This window comes from Electrona antarctica (assembly GCF_951216825.1).
Source record: "Electrona antarctica genome assembly, chromosome: 16".
Lineage (NCBI taxonomy): Eukaryota > Metazoa > Chordata > Actinopteri > Myctophiformes > Myctophidae > Electrona > Electrona antarctica.
In genome coordinates, this window is record NC_136797.1 from 1703505 (window position 1) to 1722938 (window position 19434).

General features: G+C 46.2%; 1 protein-coding gene across 1 annotated transcript in view; it reads left to right on the forward strand.

The window, feature by feature from the left end:
• Nucleotides 1–10777: 10777 nt before the first annotated feature.
• Nucleotides 10778–19434, forward strand: part of LOC306940278 (secretory carrier-associated membrane protein 1-like) — a gene marked incomplete at its 3' end in the record, with an annotated part of 72540 nt that continues 63883 nt past the window's right edge. The window contains exon 1 of the mRNA XM_079525300.1: nt 10778–10996. Within this exon, the coding sequence (XP_079381426.1) occupies nt 10937–10996 (60 nt within the window). The 5' untranslated portion in view covers nt 10778–10936. The remainder of the gene's footprint in view (nt 10997–19434) is intronic.

Genomic DNA, 19434 nt, shown 5'->3' on the forward strand with positions numbered 1-19434 from the left:
TGTGTATAGAGGGAGGGCGGGGGGTCTCAAGGTTCGGGGACCCCTGTCTCGTGCCCAGGTGGGGGTCCGCGGGGGTCCGCGGGGACCCCGGGGTATGCACACACACGCACGTGCGCACGCCGCACACACACGCGTGTGTATAGAGGGAGGGCGGGGGGTCTCAAGGTTCGGGGACCCCTGTCTCGTGCCCAGGTGGGGGTCCGCGGGGGTCCGCGGCGGTCCCCGACCCCTGTCTCGTGCCCAGGTGGGGGTCCGCGGGGGTCCGCGGGGTATGCACATACACGCACGCGCGCACGCGCGTGCGTGTATGTGGCCTGTATGTGGCCTGTGATGCCATGATGACTGCATTATATTAGGCCAGATGGTGGGTGGAAGCGGCCTGCGGCCTGTGATGCCATGATGACTGCATTAGGCCAGATGGTGGGTGGAAGCGGCCTGCAGCCTGTGATGCCATGATGACTGCATTAGGCCAGATGGTGGGTGGAAGCGGCCTGCGGCCTGTGATGCCATGATGACTGCATTAGGCCAGATGGTGGGTGGAAGCGGCCTGTGGCCTGTGATGCCATGATGACTGCATTAGGCCAGATGGTGGGTGGAAGCGGCCTGCGGCCTGTGATGCCATGATGACTGCATTAGGCCAGATGGTGGGTGGAAGCGGCCTGCGGCCTGTGATGCCATGATGACTGCATTAGGCCAGATGGTGGGTGGAAGCGGCCTGCAGCCTGTGATGCCATGATGACTGCATTAGGCCAGATGGTGGGTGGAAGCGGCCTGCGGCCTGTGATGCCATGATGACTGCATTAGGCCAGATGGTGGGTGGAAGCGGCCTGCGGCCTGTGATGCCATGTTCGTAGTCGGGCTTCTTCCGACGTATAGTCCCTATTGATCGTGATATTTGCATTGGCCTGAGGAGAGGAAGCGCGCGCACGCTGTGCACGCAGCGCAGTGCGGCCGCGGGGCCCAACGACGGCTAGAAGGTAAGGCAACGCTTAATGTACATAGGTGGGATAAGTACTCACAATTATTTTTTACTTAAGTAAAAGTATCAATAATGCAAATTTTACTTCAGTACACGTACAAAAGTATTGGCATAGGCGCCCGCCTCTCTCTCTCTCTCTCTCGCTCTCTCGCTCTCTCTCTCTCTCTTTCCTGTCTGTCTTCATCAATGAAGGCAGGACATTTCATAAAGTATCTATTTAAAGACCTGGAAGCCTCGAACAAAAACAACTTGGATGGTGACGACTCATGACAACAAACACAATGTTTTGGGCCGAAAAGATACTTATAGAAAGAAGGAAAAAAAAAAGTACAACACTTTATTTGTTGTTTTTTAATCCGATTTATTCCGAGTTGTCTTTGTCCGATCGAGGTCTCTAAATTAATACTAAATTAATGTGAAACGTCTATGGGGAAAATGACTCTTCTGGGTCGCTCGTCGTATTCAATCTGGGAACACCTTCATGGAACATGATTTACTATTGTATTTATTATTATTTTTTTTTATTATTATTATAAAAAAATATCCCACGATTTTGCAACCCATTTTTTTCACCCAGTGTCAATTTTCTAATGTAATCCTGGGCGCTACACTTCCTCTTCTTCCTCTGGTTTTTACACTCTCTGCTCTCAGTCAAATTTGACCCGAGTTACAATTTGATGCCAATACTTTTGTACTTTTACATTTTTGGATAGAGATCTTTTCACTATTGAGCATTTCTATAATTGCGGTATTGGTACTTGAGTACTTGAGTACTTGTCCCGCATTCTACATCAGGGGTGGACAACTTTGAAGATGCAGGGCCACTATATTTCCACAAGAGGGCCACTATATTTCCACACTCACTAAAGAGAGCCACAGTGCATATTTACTGTTGTAGCAAAAATAGCCGATCTACCAGCTCAAAACGCGTCGCATTCTTGTAGATCAGCTATTTTTGCTATTTGAATTGAAAACCTGAAAAGTAACCTTTTTATTGAATTTCAAATGCATTTAGTTATGTTAACTTTATGAACTGTTAACATAACTACATTGGACACAACAAGACAATAACATTTTAATACTATAGTCATTAAGTACTATAGTCATTTAATACTAGTCATGAATTAATTAAAGCGGGTTTGTAACAGCTGAAATCAATACTATATCAGTATTCTGACATTAACATGCGGGCCGCATTAAGTGAAGGTGGGGGCCGCATGTGGAACCCCGGGCCGCCAGTTGCCCACCCCTGTTCTACATACTTCTTTCGGTCAGTCAGGGTTACCATGACATTAACAGCTGAAATAAATCAATTAATCAATCAATGAATCAATCAATTCATTCATTAAAATACAAAAAAATAGAAGTTATTTCCAGGAATATATAAGGTAGTGGGTCGCACACACCAAGACAAATAGTTTATTTCATATTTGAACAAATACGGACAAACGTTTGGGCTATCCAGCCTTCATCAGTGTGGAGTGTGACTGAATGTGGGTTCCTTTTAAAGGAGTGGTGACACAATCACCGCTGATACCTCATCTCACACCCGGTGGGTAATCACCGCTGATACCTCATCTCACACCCGGTGGGTAATCACCGCTGATACCTCATCTCACACCCGGTGCGTAATCACCGCTGATACCTCATCTCACACCCGGTGCGTAATCACCGTTGATACCTCATCTCACACCCGGTGGGTAATCACCGCTGATACCTCATCTCACACCCGGTGGGTAATCACCGCTGATACCTCATCTCACACCCGGTGGGTAATCACCGCTGATACCTCATCTCACACCCGGTGCGTAATCACCGCTGATACCTCATCTCACACCCGGTGGGTAATCACCGCTGATACCTCATCTCACACCCGGTGGGTAATCACCGCTGATACCTCATCTCACACCCGGTGGGTAATCACCGCTGATACCTCATCTCACACCCGGTGGGTAATCACCGCTGATACCTCATCTCACACCCGGTGGGTAATCACCGCTGATACCTCATCTCACACCCGGTGGGTAATCACCGCTGATACCTCATCTCACACCCGGTGGGTAATCACCACTGATACCTCATCTCACACCCGGTGGGTAATCACCGCTGATACCTCATCTCACACCCGGTGGGTAATCACCGCTGATACCTCATCTCACACCCGGTGGGTAATCACCGCTGATACCTCATCTCACACCCGGTGGGTAATCACCGCTGATACCTCATCTCACACCCGGTGGGTAATCACCACTGATACCTCATCTCACACCCGGAGGGTAATCACCGCTGATACCTCATCTCACACCCGGTGGGTAATCACCACTGATACCTCATCTCACACCCGGTGGGTAATCACCGCTGATACCTCATCTCACACCCGGTGGGTAATCACCACTGATACCTCATCTCACACCCGGTGGGTAATCACAGTGTAATAAAGTCTCTGTTAGCAGTCAAAACCGTCAGCATCCATCCAATATATCATGTGCGTGGCATCGGGGAGGCGGGGTTGCCCAAATATCCCTATTGTGGGATTAGATTAATTTGATTCATTTAAAAAAAGGTAGAATGGAAAATCCAATTAGTAAACAATATGAGGGGATGGCCAGGCTAAATGCCTTTTTGGGCCACGGGCGTCGCCAATATCCCGATGCCATTCACCAAAATGGAGACATGTTACATTCCTCGTTCATGCCCAAAGGAAAAAGAGTTTTTAAACAGTGTATCCAATAGCATTCCCTTTGTAGCAGTAATTTTTCATGGTTGCCACCTCTGCGGTTGAGCCATACCTTCTCAATGCCTATACATTTCAAGTCTTCAACTTTGTGGCCAAGTTCACAGAAGTGGCGTGCCAAGGGTGACGTGATGTCAGCCTGTTTAATGCTGCTTCTGTGTTCATTGAGCCTGATTTTCAGTTTACGGGACGTTTGACCAATATAATGTTTGTTGCATGGGCACAACAGGAGATAAATGACGTGTGTCGTGTTACAGGTTATTAAAGATCATATTCTATACTCTTTGTCTGTGTGTGAATTATGAAAAGTATCCGTTTTAATCATATTGGCACAAGAGGTACATGATCTACATGGGAAGTTGCCTATCATTATTGGTTCAGGTCTCTTTATATGCCTGTCAGCCTTCACAAGTCGGTCCCTTAGACTGGTGGCCCTCTTAAAGGTAAATAAAGGGGGGGGTTGAAAAACATTTTTGAGTGTTCTATCTGACGACAAAATGTGCCAGTGTTTTGAAACAGCATCTTTGATGCTGGGACTAATGGAATTAAACGTAAGCACGTAGTTAACAGAAAAGGGTTTTTTGGTTTTCGTTCTCTTGGTGAACAATTATTTTCTCTCCAATGTATTTACAGTCTCGACCGCTGTGTGAAGGCATGACTCTGGAAAACTCTTTTCTCTGAATCTGTTTAGCATGTTGTGGCTCTGAGAAATGTAGTCTTCCTCAGAGCTACAGAAGTGTTTCAATCTGTATAATTGACTCACAGGTAGACTCCGTTTTAACGGTGCTGGGTGGTGACTCTCAAAGCGTAACAAGTTATTCTTGTCAGTAGGTTTTCTGTATATTATGGTAGTTTTTAATTAATTTCTGACTTTTGTGATTTCAACATCAAGGAAGTGTATTGAATTGGGATTCATTTCCATTGAAAAGGAAATAGATTCCACACAGTTTAGATACATTTGGAAGGCATGGAGTGTTTCTATATCACCAGACCAAATCATAAAAATATCATCCATGTACCTTGAGTATTGTTTTATATAATGTTTATATGTCGCATTATTGTATATATGGTCTTGTTCGAATATAATTGATCCATTATCAACAATTATAATGGCTCAGCCATGGGATCTCATATGCGTGCCTCTTTATGGGGAAATTCGAACAAGACCATATATACAATAATGCGACATATAAACATTATATAAAACAATACTCAAGGTACATGGATGATATTTTTATGATTTGGTCTGGTGATATAGAAACACTCCATGCCTTCCAAATGTATCTAAACTGTGTGGAATCTATTTCCTTTTCAATGGAAATGAATCCCAATTCAATACACTTCCTTGATGTAGAAATCACAAAAGTCAGAAATGAATTAAAAACTACCATAATATACAGAAAACCTACTGACAAGAATAACTTGTTACGCTTTGAGAGTCACCACCCAGGACCGTTAAAACGGAGTCTACCTGTGAGTCAATTATACAGATTGAAACGCTTCTGTAGCTCTGAGGAAGACTTTCTCAGAGCCACAACATGCTAAACAGATTCAGAGAAAAGAGTTATCCAGAGTCATGCCTTCACACAGCGGTCGAGACTGTAAATACATTGGAGAGAAAATAATTGTTCACCAAGAGAACGAAAACCAAAAAACCCTTTTCTGTTAACTACGTGCTTACGTTTAATTCCATTAGTCCCAGCATCAAAGACGCTGTTTCAAAACACTGGCACATTTTGTCGTCAGATAGAACACTCAAAAATGTTTTTCAACACCCCCCTTTATTACCCTAGAGGGCCACCAGTCTAAGGGACCGACTTGTGAAGGCTGACAGGCATATAAAGAGACCTGAACCAATAATGATAGGCAACTTCCCATGTAGATCATGTACCTCTTGTGCCAATATGATTAAAACGGATACTTTTCATAATTCACACACAGACAAAGAGTATAGAATACGATCTTTAATAACCTGTAACACGACACATGTCATTTATCTCCTGTTGTGCCCATGCAACAAACATTATATTGGTCAAACGTCCCGTAAACTGAAAATCAGGCTCAATGAACACAGAAGCAGCATTAAACAGGCTGACATCACGTCACCCGTGGCACGCCACTTCTGTGAACTTGGCCACAAAGTTGAAGACTTGAAATGTATAGGCATTGAGAAGGTATGGCTCAACCGCAGAGGTGGCAACCATGAAAAATTACTGCTACAAAGGGAATGCTATTGGATACACTGTTTAAAAACTCTTTTTCCTTTGGGCATGAACGAGGAATGTAACATGTCTCCATTTTGGTGAATGGCATCGGGATATTGGCGACGCCCGTGGCCCAAAAAGGCATTTAGCCTGGCCATCCCCTCATATTGTTTACTAATTGGATTTTCCATTCTACCTTTTTTTAAATGAATCAAATTAATCTAATCCCGCAATAGGGATATTTGGGCAACCCCGCCTCCCCGATGCCACGCACATGATATATTGGATGGATGCTATTGACGGTAGAAAAAAGAATGATGCTCTATTCTAATGTATGTAACTGATTTACAATCAGTTACATACATTACATACACATACACATACATACATACACATCAGGCAAAAAAAGCCTGATGTGTCAAGGCAGACAGGGAACCCAGATGCAGACAGTTCACTCCAAAACACAGAAGTTCTTCCAAACGTTTACTCAGCCCACACAAGCTGAGACGACCAGGTAGACTGATGAGAGGATGCTAGGCAGCATAACGTGGTCTCCAGTTCCACAAACCAACTTGACCGTTGGTTTGTGGGTGAAAGCCTGAGGACAGACTAACCGTGGCACCCAGTGCCGTGCAAAAGGCCTTCCACACTTGAGAGGTGAACTGGGGACCATGGTCAGAAACGATATCAGCCGGAATGCCATGAATCCGGAACACATGTTGAACCAAGTGGTCGGCCGTCTCGGAGGCAGAGGGGAGCTTAGGGAGAGCAACACAGTGGGCAGTCTTAGCGAAACGGTCAATGATGGTCAAAATAACAGTGTTCCCATCGGATGGGGGCAGACCGGTGACAAAATCCAATGCAATGTGGGACCAAGGGCGCTGAGGGATCGGCAGCGGGCGAAGCAGGCCTGAGCTGGGTCGGTTAGAAGTCTTGTTCTGGGCACAAACTAAACTATTCCTCCCAGGGTGGCAGTTGACCCGGGAGGCATGAGCCCACTGGAGAACTCTGGAGCGTACAGACTACAGAGTCAGGAATGAACAAGCGACCTGGGGGGCTGGTGCCAGGGTCCGGCTGGGTGTGTTGGGCTTCCAGAACGGCTGACTCGAAGTCCCATGTGAGCGCAGCGACAACACAGGAGGGGGGCAGGATAGTCTCAGGCGGAGCAGTATCTTCCTCCGCAGTATCTTCCTCCTACTGACGAGACAGGGCATCAGCCTTGGTGTTCTTGGAGCCGGGGCGGTAGGTCAGGGTAAACTGAAAACGTCCCAGGAACAGAGTCCACCTGGCCCACCCGGCCCACCAGGGTCCACCCGGCCTTGAGGCGTTTTCACAGGTAGGCCAGGTTCTTGTGGTCCGTCCAAACCACAAAACATTTTAGTCTAGTTTTTATTTGTTTTTATTTGTATATTTAGTCATAGTTTTAGTCATCATAGTTAGTTTCCATTTAGTTTTCGTCAATGAAAAAAGGTAGTCGACAGACATTTTTCGTCTTATAGTTTTAGTCGACGAAAACAACACTGCTACCATGTCATGGTGAAGCGTTGAATGGTTTATAAGGTCGAACAAAATACATTCATGATATTGACCCAAATATTGATATTTGAAATGTAATATTTAATGCAAGTCAAAGGAAAATGTCGGCACCTCACAATTCCTTCACACTTTCACCCAGAAACTACATAAAAAAAAGTGGACACACATGCTTAAAAAACATTCTTCTTTAAAATGTGAATCTCTGGAATGCACGACCTCATGGGGCGTAGAATTGGGTAAAGCACTCCTTTAAGTGACAACCTTGGTACCTACATCTCACACTTTCACCTAGAAACTACATTCAACATTTCTAAATGTCAGCTTTACTGTGGAATCACATGCATTTGGTTTTACCGCTGAATATGTTGTACAGTTGAAATATAAAACTTTAAGCATCCAATGCAAAGTCGACGGGGATTTCCAGCTGAGGGGAGAGAAGCAGAGGCGGATCTAGAAATAGTGGGCCCCTGGGCCACCGCCATGCAAAAGGGCCCCCCTCGGCCTGGGGCTTTTTTTTCCTTCCCGATGTGGCGCATATACCCTCTGCACACGTGTACGCATAACAATTATGAGATATAGGCCTGCGATATTCAGGATTTAGAGCAAGGGATTGCTTAAAAATAATAAACAGCCAAAAACTAAGCCAAATAAATGCAAACTGAGGGTTTAAACACATGCAATAAAGGTTTAGGACTTTTGAGGTTATTTTATTGACACAAATGAATAAGCCCATTGTTAATACCAGTGACAAGGACCGTGTGTGTCACTGTTATTCACTGTTACCCCTTTTTAACAGTGCCCCTGAGCTTGAGCCTCTTCGCGGTCACGCGAACGCTCAAGCTCAGGGGCCCCCCTAGCTCAGGGGCCCCTGGGCCTGGGCCCAACAGGCCCGTTGGATAATCCTCCCCTGGAGAGAAGGAGACCTATTAAAGTGCCCCTCGGGGCACAGGTCTCCACCAGGGCAGGTCAGGTTGTGGCCTCCTGGTGGCGCTATAATAGGCCAATGTGAATATTCACAATATTCCTCAGCCTAGTAGGAACGTCTGTGAAAGATTTCACGTAAATTGCACGCTGCGTTCATGATTTGAGACTTTTTGTCTCAAACGGGCCAATCATGCAAACTAAAAGCAATGTTAGCAAATTATGATGGAATATGAAATATCGGACAGATCCGTCTTGAACACATGACTATAGAGATAGTGTGTAACGATTTGCGGGATTTTTGAAGAGAATCTGGAGGAGTAATATAAAAAAAATGTGTTTTTCAAAAGTTGGCCTCCTAGTCTACGGACCCCATTTAATGGCATTTCTATCTCTGAGACCCCGATTTATATTGTAAAATCAATGTCAATTTTAATGGACCCGGAAATGGACCCATTAGTGTCCATTTGGTTCCATTTGTACACTCTCTGAGTTACAGACCCATAAGTAGAAACGTCCGTATCCCCCCCTCCTCCCCCCGTTTCTCGAATTGTCAATTTTCAGTTGAGCATCATCTGTTTCTTTCAGAGCATTTCGACGAGTTTCCATCACCATAACATTATGTATCACTCTACGTTCAGTTGGTCTTAAATGTGTCGCTAAACATTTTATCAGCTGTAGTAAACATTGTGATCGGCAGACCTATATTAAAACCCATTTTGGGCGGGAACCCTTTTTGGTGTTAGCATTATGTTATGCTTTAGCTATTGAAAAATAGCAGATCTACAAGCTCATAGCGAGTGGCGCGCTACGAGCTTGTAGGTCTGCTATTTTTGAAAACTCGAAGAACGACTGACATAGAAACATAGCTTTTTCAGAAAACTGTCAGGATGTAGAAGACATTTTTAGAATCTGATCTCAGGTCAAAATTGTTTAACCACTTATTGTTTAACATAATCATTCTCAGAATAATTATTGATATAATTGATATGAATATCTCTGACGTGTTCATGTTACCATGCTGCATTGATTGGCTGTCTCTGTTGTCTGGGAGAAAAACACCTAACTCCAAAAATATAATTTTTCAGGAAATGAAAAACAAAAAAAACAAACAAAACATCCAGCTGAATTTTTAACACCATTACAATTGTAAATTGTAATGGTGTTCAATAGTTAATATTTTCACAATGTTTTGCCTCTTTATATTTGACAATTTGGCCTATTTGTACAAAAAGATATTCAAAGTAATTGAATAGTCACTTATATAAATGCGCAGATGTCCTGCATGTTACTGTTGGTGTGTTTACTGAGAAAACGATAATGTTGCACATTCAGCTGATCATCTGGGGAGTACAGTTCAGAAACCCGCCCACCAGTGACATCATCGTTAGGCAGAATTTTTTTATTATCGTTTAATAGGCAGATTTTAAAAAAACACAGTGAGGGGCGCTCTTATATTTGTACAGACATGTATGACGTAAATTCTCCATCATTGTCAATGGGAATTTAATGTTTGCGTAAGATGAAAAATCTACACTGACGGCCAAGCTACACCAGGCTTTTCTCGCGCGTTTACCCTAAACGCGCGGCTCGCGCGTGCGTTTTTTAAAATAGGACTGGACCTAAATTCACGCGTTTAGGGTAAACGTGCGCGTTTTGTGCGCGAAAAGCCTGGTGTAGCTTGTCCGTAATAGCTGAGAAATGTTGATATTTTATCATGAACATTAGTGAGGACCAATTATATGAAGATGGGTTGAAAAGTGGTGAAGTGGTCCTAAATTCATCATTATTGTAGTGTACAGCACACTACCTACCGGCAGGTGGCAGCAAAGCGCTCACCCCGCCTACAGTTGTTACAGAGGACGTGACGTAGCGTAGTCTCGCGGTCAGTGTTGCCATGTCCGTTTATTATAAGCGACTTTGGGCTTGTTTTTCTGTAAAGTTGTTTGTAAATATTGGTAGTTGCGGGTTGAGGTTTTTTGTGGCTTGTTTCCTAATGTTGTTTAAACCTAACCTGACTCCGCCAGATGGGGCAGCAGAGAGTACACTGGGTTCCAGTTTAAACCAGGGTTACATTTTAAAGTCAAGGACCCCAAATTAATATATATTTGTCTGCGGACCCCCATCTGAAAACATGTTCATGCCAGGAACCCCCATACAAGATTTATGTTGTTAAAAAATGTTTTAAATTATATTCCCCTTTTTTCAAAATGTATTTTATTTGAAATATAGCATATCTACAAGCTCTGCTGTTTTCAAATAGCCTGTATTTACATGTTGAATGAAGAGCCACAAGTGCTTGCTTTTTTGGGGCTTGTTTCTCTCACACAATGTGGCAACAGTGCTCGCGGTGTGTGTGTGTCCCTCATCATTGGTCGCGTGTCTTCACGTCATCACGGACACAACACGGATATAATATTTCACAGTGAAATATTCTTCTAGTTTATGGTTTAACAACAACAACAACAACAAAGCAGCCTCTGGACTCTCACACACACACACCGCTGTATGAGTGAATAGACCCGGTGGTACAGTGGTGTGGTTTCTCTCTCCATCATCATCATGTCAGACTTCGACAGCAACCCGTTCGCAGACCCGCAGGACGTCAGCAACCCTTTCCAGGTACTACTGTCTACTGTTAGCCTGTTAGCAACACCATTCACTTACACTGTTTACTGTTAGCTTTGTCTGCTAGCCGGTTAGCCTGTTAGCAACCCCATTCACTTACACTGTTTACTGTTAGCTCTGTCTGCTAGCCTGTTAGCAACCCCATTCACTTACACTGTCTGTCTGCTAGCTAGCCTGTTAGCAACCCCATTCACTTACACTGTCCAAAAGCTGTTAGCTCTGTCTGCTAGCCTGGATGTTAGCAACCCCATTCACTTACACTGTTTACTGTTAGCTCTGTCTGCTAGCCTGGCTGTTAGCAACCCCATCCACTTACACTGTTTACTGTTAGCCTGTTAGCAACCCCTTCCAGGTACTAGAGTTTCACTGTTTACTGTCTGTAAATGTTGGCATGCTAACGGTGTGTTGTCAGACTGCTATCAGCAACCCCTTCATGCAGGACAGCTACTGCACTTAACACCAAGTTACTCATGTTTACTGGCTAGCAGTGTTAGGTGGCTATATAGCTGCTACTACTAGTTAGCTGTTAGCATGTTGTCTGTCTGACTGACTGCTAGCAGTGTCAGGTGGCTGGCTGCTCACTAATCATATTTTAACTGGCGACCACCCCTGAATAATCATATTTGAACTGGGGGACTCCCCAAAATATTCATATTTGAACTGAGGACCCCCCTAAAATATTCATATTTGAATTGAGGACCCCCCAAAATATTCATATTTGAACAGAGTACCCCCCAAAATATTAATATTTGAACTGAGTACCCCCCAAAATATTAATATTTGAACTGAGGACCCCCCAAAATATTAATATTTGAACTGAGGACCCCCCAAAACATTAATATTTGAACTGAGTACCCCCCAAAATATTAATATTTGAACTGAGGACCCCCCAAAATATTAATATTTGAACTGGGGGACTCCGTGGGGCTAATTAGTGTAGCGTTTAGAGCAGAGTCCTACCAGCCATGGACAGAGCAGAGAGAGACAGTAGAGCAGAGTCCTACCAGCCATGGACAGAGCAGAGAGAGACAGTAGAGCAGAGTCCTACCAGCCATGGACAGAGCAGAGAGAGACAGTAGAGCAGAGTCCTACCAGCCATGGGCAGAGCAGAGAGAGACAGTAGAGCAGAGTCCTACCAGCCATGGACAGAGCAGAGAGAGACAGTAGAGCAGCGTCCTACCAGCCATGGACAGACAGAGAGAGACAGTAGAGCAGAGTCCTACCAGCCATGGGTAGAGCAGAGAGAGACAGTAGAGCAGAGTCCTACCAGCCATGGGTAGAGCAGAGAGAGACAGTAGAGCAGAGTCCTACCAGCCATGGACAGAGCAGAGAGAGACAGTAGAGCAGAGTCCTACCAGCCATGGACAGAGCAGAGAGAGACAGTAGAGCAGAGTCCTACCAGCCATGGACAGAGCAGAGAGAGACAGTAGAGCAGAGTCCTACCAGCCATGGACAGACAGAGAGAGACAGTAGAGCAGAGTCCTACCAGCCATGGACAGAGCAGAGAGAGACAGTAGAGCAGAGTCCTACCAGCCATGGGTAGAGCAGAGAGAGACAGTAGAGCAGAGTCCTACCAGCCATGGGTAGAGCAGAGAGAGACAGTAGAGCAGAGTCCTACCAGCCATGGACAGAGCAGAGAGAGACAGTAGAGCAGAGTCCTACCAGCCATGGACAGACAGAGAGAGACAGTAGAGCAGAGTCCTACCAGCCATGGACAGAGCAGAGAGAGACAGTAGAGCAGAGTCCTACCAGCCATGGACAGAGCAGAGAGAGACAGTAGAGCAGAGTCCTACCAGCCATGGACAGAGCAGAGAGAGACAGTAGAGCAGAGTCCTACCAGCCATGGACAGAGCAGAGAGAGACAGTAGAGCAGAGTCCTACCAGCCATGGACAGAGCAGAGAGAGACAGTAGAGCAGAGTCCTACCAGCCATGGACAGAGCAGAGAGAGACAGTAGAGCAGAGTCCTACCAGCCATGGGTAGAGCAGAGAGAGACAGTAGAGCAGAGTCCTACCAGCCATGGGTAGAGCAGAGAGAGACAGTAGAGCAGAGTCCTACCAGCCATGGACAGAGCAGAGAGAGACAGTAGAGCAGAGTCCTACCAGCCATGGACAGAGCAGAGAGAGACAGTAGAGCAGAGTCCTACCAGCCATGGGTAGAGCAGAGAGAGACAGTAGAGCAGAGTCCTACCAGCCATGGACAGACAGAGAGAGACAGTAGAGCAGAGTCCTACCAGCCATGGACAGAGCAGAGAGAGACAGTAGAGCAGAGTCCTACCAGCCATGGACAGAGCAGAGAGAGACAGTAGAGCAGAGTCCTACCAGCCATGGGTAGAGCAGAGAGAGACAGTAGAGCAGAGTCCTACCAGCCATGGACAGACAGAGAGAGACAGTAGAGCAGAGTCCTACCAGCCATGGGTAGAGCAGAGAGAAATGAAATGAAATGAAATGAAATGAAATGAAATGAAATGAAATGAAATCTATATTTACCCAGGGTATCTGGGCTAAGCTCAAGAACTTGTTTCCAGCCAGGCCCTGCTCATAGAACACATTTCATCGTAGTGGTTGATGCCTTGTTCAAGGGCATTTCAGCGGTGGTAATTTTAACGTGTCGGACGGCTGGTTCGAACTGGGAACCTTCCGGTATCTAGACCGCGCCGCTATCCGTTCGGCCACCGCGACAGTAGAGCAGAGTCCTACCAGCCATGGGTAGAGCAGAGAGAGACAGTAGAGCAGAGTCCTACCAGCCATGGGCAGAGCAGAGAGAGACAGTAGAGCAGAGTCCTACCAGCCATGGACAGAGCAGAGAGAGACAGTAGAGCAGAGTCCTACCAGCCATGGACAGAGCAGAGAGAGACAGTAGAGCAGAGTCCTACCAGCCATGGGTAGACAGAGAGAGACAGTAGAGCAGAGTCCTACCAGCCATGGGCAGAGCAGAGAGAGACAGTAGAGCAGAGTCCTACCAGCCATGGACAGACAGAGAGAGACAGTAGAGCAGAGTCCTACCAGCCATGGGTAGAGCAGAGAGAGACAGTAGAGCAGAGTCCTACCAGCCATGGACAGAGCAGAGAGAGACAGTAGACTGAGAGCAGAGTCCTACCAGCCATGGACAGAGCAGAGAGAGACAGTAGAGCAGAGTCCTACCAGCCATGGACAGAGCAGAGAGAGACAGTAGAGCAGAGTCCTACCAGCCATGGGTAGAGCAGAGAGAGACAGTAGAGCAGAGTCCTACCAGCCATGGACAGAGCAGAGAGAGACAGTAGAGCAGAGTCCTACCAGCCATGGACAGAGCAGAGAGAGACAGTAGAGCAGAGTCCTACCAGCCATGGACAGACAGAGAGAGACAGTAGAGCAGAGTCCTACCAGCCATGGACAGAGCAGAGAGAGACAGTAGAGCAGAGTCCTACCAGCCATGGACAGAGCAGAGAGAGACAGTAGAGCAGCGTCCTACCAGCCATGGACAGACAGAGAGAGACAGTAGAGCAGAGTCCTACCAGCCATGGACAGAGCAGAGAGAGACAGTAGAGCAGAGTCCTACCAGCCATGGGCAGAGCAGAGAGAGACAGTAGAGCAGAGTCCTACCAGCCATGGACAGAGCAGAGAGAGACAGTAGAGCAGAGTCCTACCAGCCATGGACAGAGCAGAGAGAGACAGTAGAGCAGTGTCCTACCAGCCATGGACAGAGCAGAGAGAGACAGTAGACTGAGAGCAGCGTCCTACCAGCCATGGGTAGAGCAGAGAGAGACAGTAGAGCAGAGTCCTACCAGCCATGGACAGAGCAGAGAGAGACAGTAGAGCAGAGTCCTACCAGCCATGGACAGACAGAGAGAGACAGTAGAGCAGAGTCCTACCAGCCATGGACAGAGCAGAGAGAGACAGTAGAGCAGAGTCCTACCAGCCATGGACAGCAGAGAGAGACAGTAGAGCAGAGTCCTACCAGCCATGGACAGAGCAGAGAGAGACAGTAGAGCAGCGTCCTACCAGCCATGGACAGAGCAGAGAGAGACAGTAGAGCAGAGTCCTACCAGCCATGGACAGAGCAGAGAGAGACAGTAGAGCAGAGTCCTACCAGCCATGGGCAGAGCAGAGAGAGACAGTAGAGCAGCGTCCTACCAGCCATGGGTAGAGCAGAGAGAGACAGTAGACTGAGAGCAGAGTCCTACCAGCCATGGACAGAGCAGAGAGAGACAGTAGACTGAGAGCAGCGTCCTACCAGCCATGGACAGAGCAGAGAGAGACAGTAGACTGAGAGCAGCGTCCTACCAGCCATGGACAGAGCAGAGAGAGACAGTAGACTGAGAGCAGAGTCCTACCAGCCATGGACAGAGCAGAGAGAGACAGTAGAGCAGAGTCCTACCAGCCATGGACAGAGCAGAGAGAGACAGTAGACTGAGAGCAGCGTCCTACCAGCCATGGACAGAGCAGAGAGAGACAGTAGAGCAGAGTCCTACCAGCCATGGACAGAGCAGAGAGAGACAGTAGACTGAGAGCAGCGTCCTACCAGCCATGGACAGAGCAGAGAGAGAGACAGACAGTAGGCTGAGAGGCAGAGCAGCGTCCTACCAGCCATGGACAGACAGAGAGAGACAGTAGAGCAGAGTCCTACCAGCCATGGACAGACAGAGAGAGACAGTAGAGCAGAGTCCTACCAGCCATGGACAGACAGAGAGAGACAGTAGAGCAGAGTCCTACCAGCCATGGACAGAGCAGAGAGAGACAGTAGACTGAGAGCAGAGTCCTACCAGCCATGGACAGAGCAGAGAGAGACAGTAGACTGAGAGCAGAGTCCTACCAGCCATGGACAGAGCAGAGAGAGACAGTAGACTGAGAGCAGAGTCCTACCAGCCATGGACAGAGCAGAGAGAGAGACAGACAGTAGGCTGAGAGGCAGAGCAGCGTCCTACCAGCCATGGACAGACAGAGAGAGACAGTAGAGCAGAGTCCTACCAGCCATGGACAGAGCAGAGAGAGACAGTAGAGCAGCGTCCTACCAGCCATGGACAGAGCAGAGAGAGACAGTAGAGCAGCGTCCTACCAGCCATGGACAGAGCAGAGAGAGAGACAGACAGTAGGCTGAGAGGCAGAGCAGCGTCCTACCAGCCATGGGCAGAGCAGAGAGAGGCGTTTGTTGACAGCACCGCCGTGTCAATTATTCACGCTGCCTGCTGTGCTCTAGCCTCCCATAACGCCTTGACTTGTGACTCGTGTTTGTGTGTGACATATTTCCATGTTTGGCTTTGGCCTCCGTCCATGTTGGCCTGAGGACACATGGGACATAACATGCCCCGGGGCTGTCTTCTCGTATGTTTGTGGCCCAAACAGCGACAGTTGGTGCTTCAGTCTTTAGATCCCTGTATGATCCCTTGTTTTCATATCAAGGAGGACCATTATTCGTTTATTCTGCATTTGAAGATGATGAGATTGAGATTTAGCCTATCTGACCCAAGAGTTAGAATATTCTGTTGTCGTTGGATAATATTTTAGTGATGGGAGATTAATCGGCAAACGCATCGGTATCGGCCGATTCTAGTTTTTTTTTAAAAATTATTAATCTGCATCGGTTTGATTATTCAATCGGACCAATTAATCCGATTGTCTTTAGAGATAAACAAGCCCAAAGTAACAGCTTGAACAGATCTACAAGCTCACAATATTAAATATAAGGTAATACAGTTAAATTTGACTTGCCTAAGCCTGCAGTGCAGACACCCTGTTACATGGATTTTTCAGAATGGACAAAATTATTATAAATTTAGAATTTCAGAATAAGATCACATTGTCGACATCCCCGGTAATATCGGTTTTCGGCCATAACAGCAATGAACACTTTCGGTTGCTTTAAATTCATCCTACCTGCCTAGATTGTCTTATTATCTTTGGAGCATACACCGCCCGAAGTATTTGCAGACCCACAGGAACACACCCAGGGTGCCGGCCCGGTTCCGGCGAGCCGCCCTGCGTCCGAAACGGTAGAGAAATGGCAGAGTTACCGTGTGGGGGTCCCTCTACTGTACTGTACTGTACTGGCACACCCGAAAGCATCATATATACAGTTAATACGTGCATGTGTGTGTGTGTTAGGTTGCGCACAGGTGGTGAAAAACAACCATCCTGTTTTCGTGCTCATACCAAGCCAGACACACACACACCCAGCCAGCCAGCCAGCTACCCACACACATAGCTCCGTAAGGGAGTGGTTGCACCACTCAAACAAACAGCGAATTAAACACATTAAACAAATAGCGGGTTTAACGTATTACGCAGCACCGGAACACGGGTTACGCAGTAGAACTGTTATTTATAGGATATTGGCCAAAATGTCTCATCAGTGCATCCCTAATAGGATTGTGTCCACAATTCCATGCTGTATTGATGTTGGTACCTTTACACTTTACAATTTAGGCATTTATCAGACGCTCTTTTTCCAGAGCGATTTACATTAGGATTAGGCAATAACAAAAAGCATGGCAATACATCACATACATAAAAAGTAGTTATCATGAAACATGCGTAAGCTAAGAACGTAACAGTGGAGTATCTATATCATGAAACTATATATATAAACTATACATACTATACATACATATGTACTATAAAGTGCTACTGTATGACTACATAAAATGCAATTCTAGTGCTGTCTACATAACATGCTATAGTCTGTATCAAATGCTATCTAAGTCTACATAAAGTGCTATCTAAGGGGCTAGGGCAAGTGCTAGGGGCCATGGTGGAGTCTGAAGAGGTGGGTTTTCAGACAACGGTTGAAGGTTGGGAGTGAGGCTGCACTTCTGACTGTATTGGGAAGTTCTTTCCATAGTTTTGGAGCCAGAAGGGAGAAGAGTCTGGGACGTGTGGAGCGTTGTCCAGGGTGTTTTGGAGAAGGGAGAAGAGTCTGGGACGTGTGGAGCGTTGTCCAGGGTGTTTTGGAAAAGGGAGAAGAGTCTGGGACGTGTGGAGCGTTGTCCAGGGTGTTTTGGAGAAGGGAGAAGAGTCTGGGACGTGTGGAGCGTTGTCCAGGGTGTTTTAGAGAAGGGAGAAGAGTCTGGGACGCGTGGAGCGTTGTCCAGGGTGTTTTAGAGAAAGGAGAAGAGTCTGGGACGTGTGGAGCGCTGTCCAGCGTGTTTTAGAGAAGGGAGAACGCTCCACACGTCCCAAACTCTTCTCCCTTCTGGCCCCAAAACTGTGGAATGCACTCCCCGTTGCAATCAGAACTGCAGCATCAGTTGGAAACAAGTGTAATGCTTAATTGGGTCGTCCACTCACAGTTAACAGCCTTTGTATTGAGTTTGTGCTTGAAATGTACTGTAATTCTGCAAACTGTTAATAAATTCTTCAATCAATCAATCAATCAATCACTCCCAATCTTCCGCCGTAGTCTGAATACTTATAGCATGTCATGTAGACAGCACAATAATTGCATTGTATGTAGTCATAGCACATCATAGTACATATGTATAGCATAGTATAGTATATATGTATAGTTTATATGTATAGTGTCATTATTGTCTCCACCAGGCCGAAGGCATGGGGAGAGAGTATGTTTTGCACTCCGTCCGTGTGTGTGTGTGTGTCCGTCCGTCCGTCCGTCCGTCCTTCCTTCCGTCCGTCTGTGTACAGCTAATCTCCGGCACCGTTAATCCGGTCGATGCCAAACTTTGCACACACACTCCCTGGATGCCAACAATGAACCTCTGCCCCGCATTTTCCAGAACGGCCTGTTATAGCGCCACCATGAGGCAGCTTTTCACATTCTTTACCTAAAACTGCACCGATCTGCGTGAAACGTTGCATGCACACTCCCTAGAGGCCAAGGACAAACCTTTGACCTGCATTTTCCGCATCTGCCTTTTATAGCGCCACCAGGAGGCCGACTTTTGTAAAACACATTTTTTGATATTACTCCTCCAGATTCTGTCCAAAAATCTCACAAACCGTTACACAGTATCTCTATGGTCATGTGCTCAAGTCGGATCTGTCCAATATTTCATATTCCATCCTAATTGGCTATAATTGGCTTTCACAGTTTGCAAGATTGCCCCGTTTGGAACAAAAGCCTCAAATCATGAACGCAGCATGCAATTTACCTGAAATCTTTCACACATTTTCTTACTAGGCTGAGGAATATATCCCACCCTTTTCACATTGGCCTGTTATAGCGCCACCAACAGGTTGATTTTTGCAAAACACATTTTTGGAACAAAATGCCTCAAATCATCCAATTGCCATCAAAGGCAAACATGTTTATATTACTCCTAAACATTTTGCCAAACATCTCACACAGTCCTATCCTCCTGGTGGAGACCTGTGCCCAGAAGGGCACTTTTTCTAGTATAGATATGTTCTAGTTACGTTCTTAGCTTACGCATGTTTCTTTATAAATGCATTTTATATATGTGATGTATTCCCATACTTTTGTTCTTGCCTAATGTAAGTC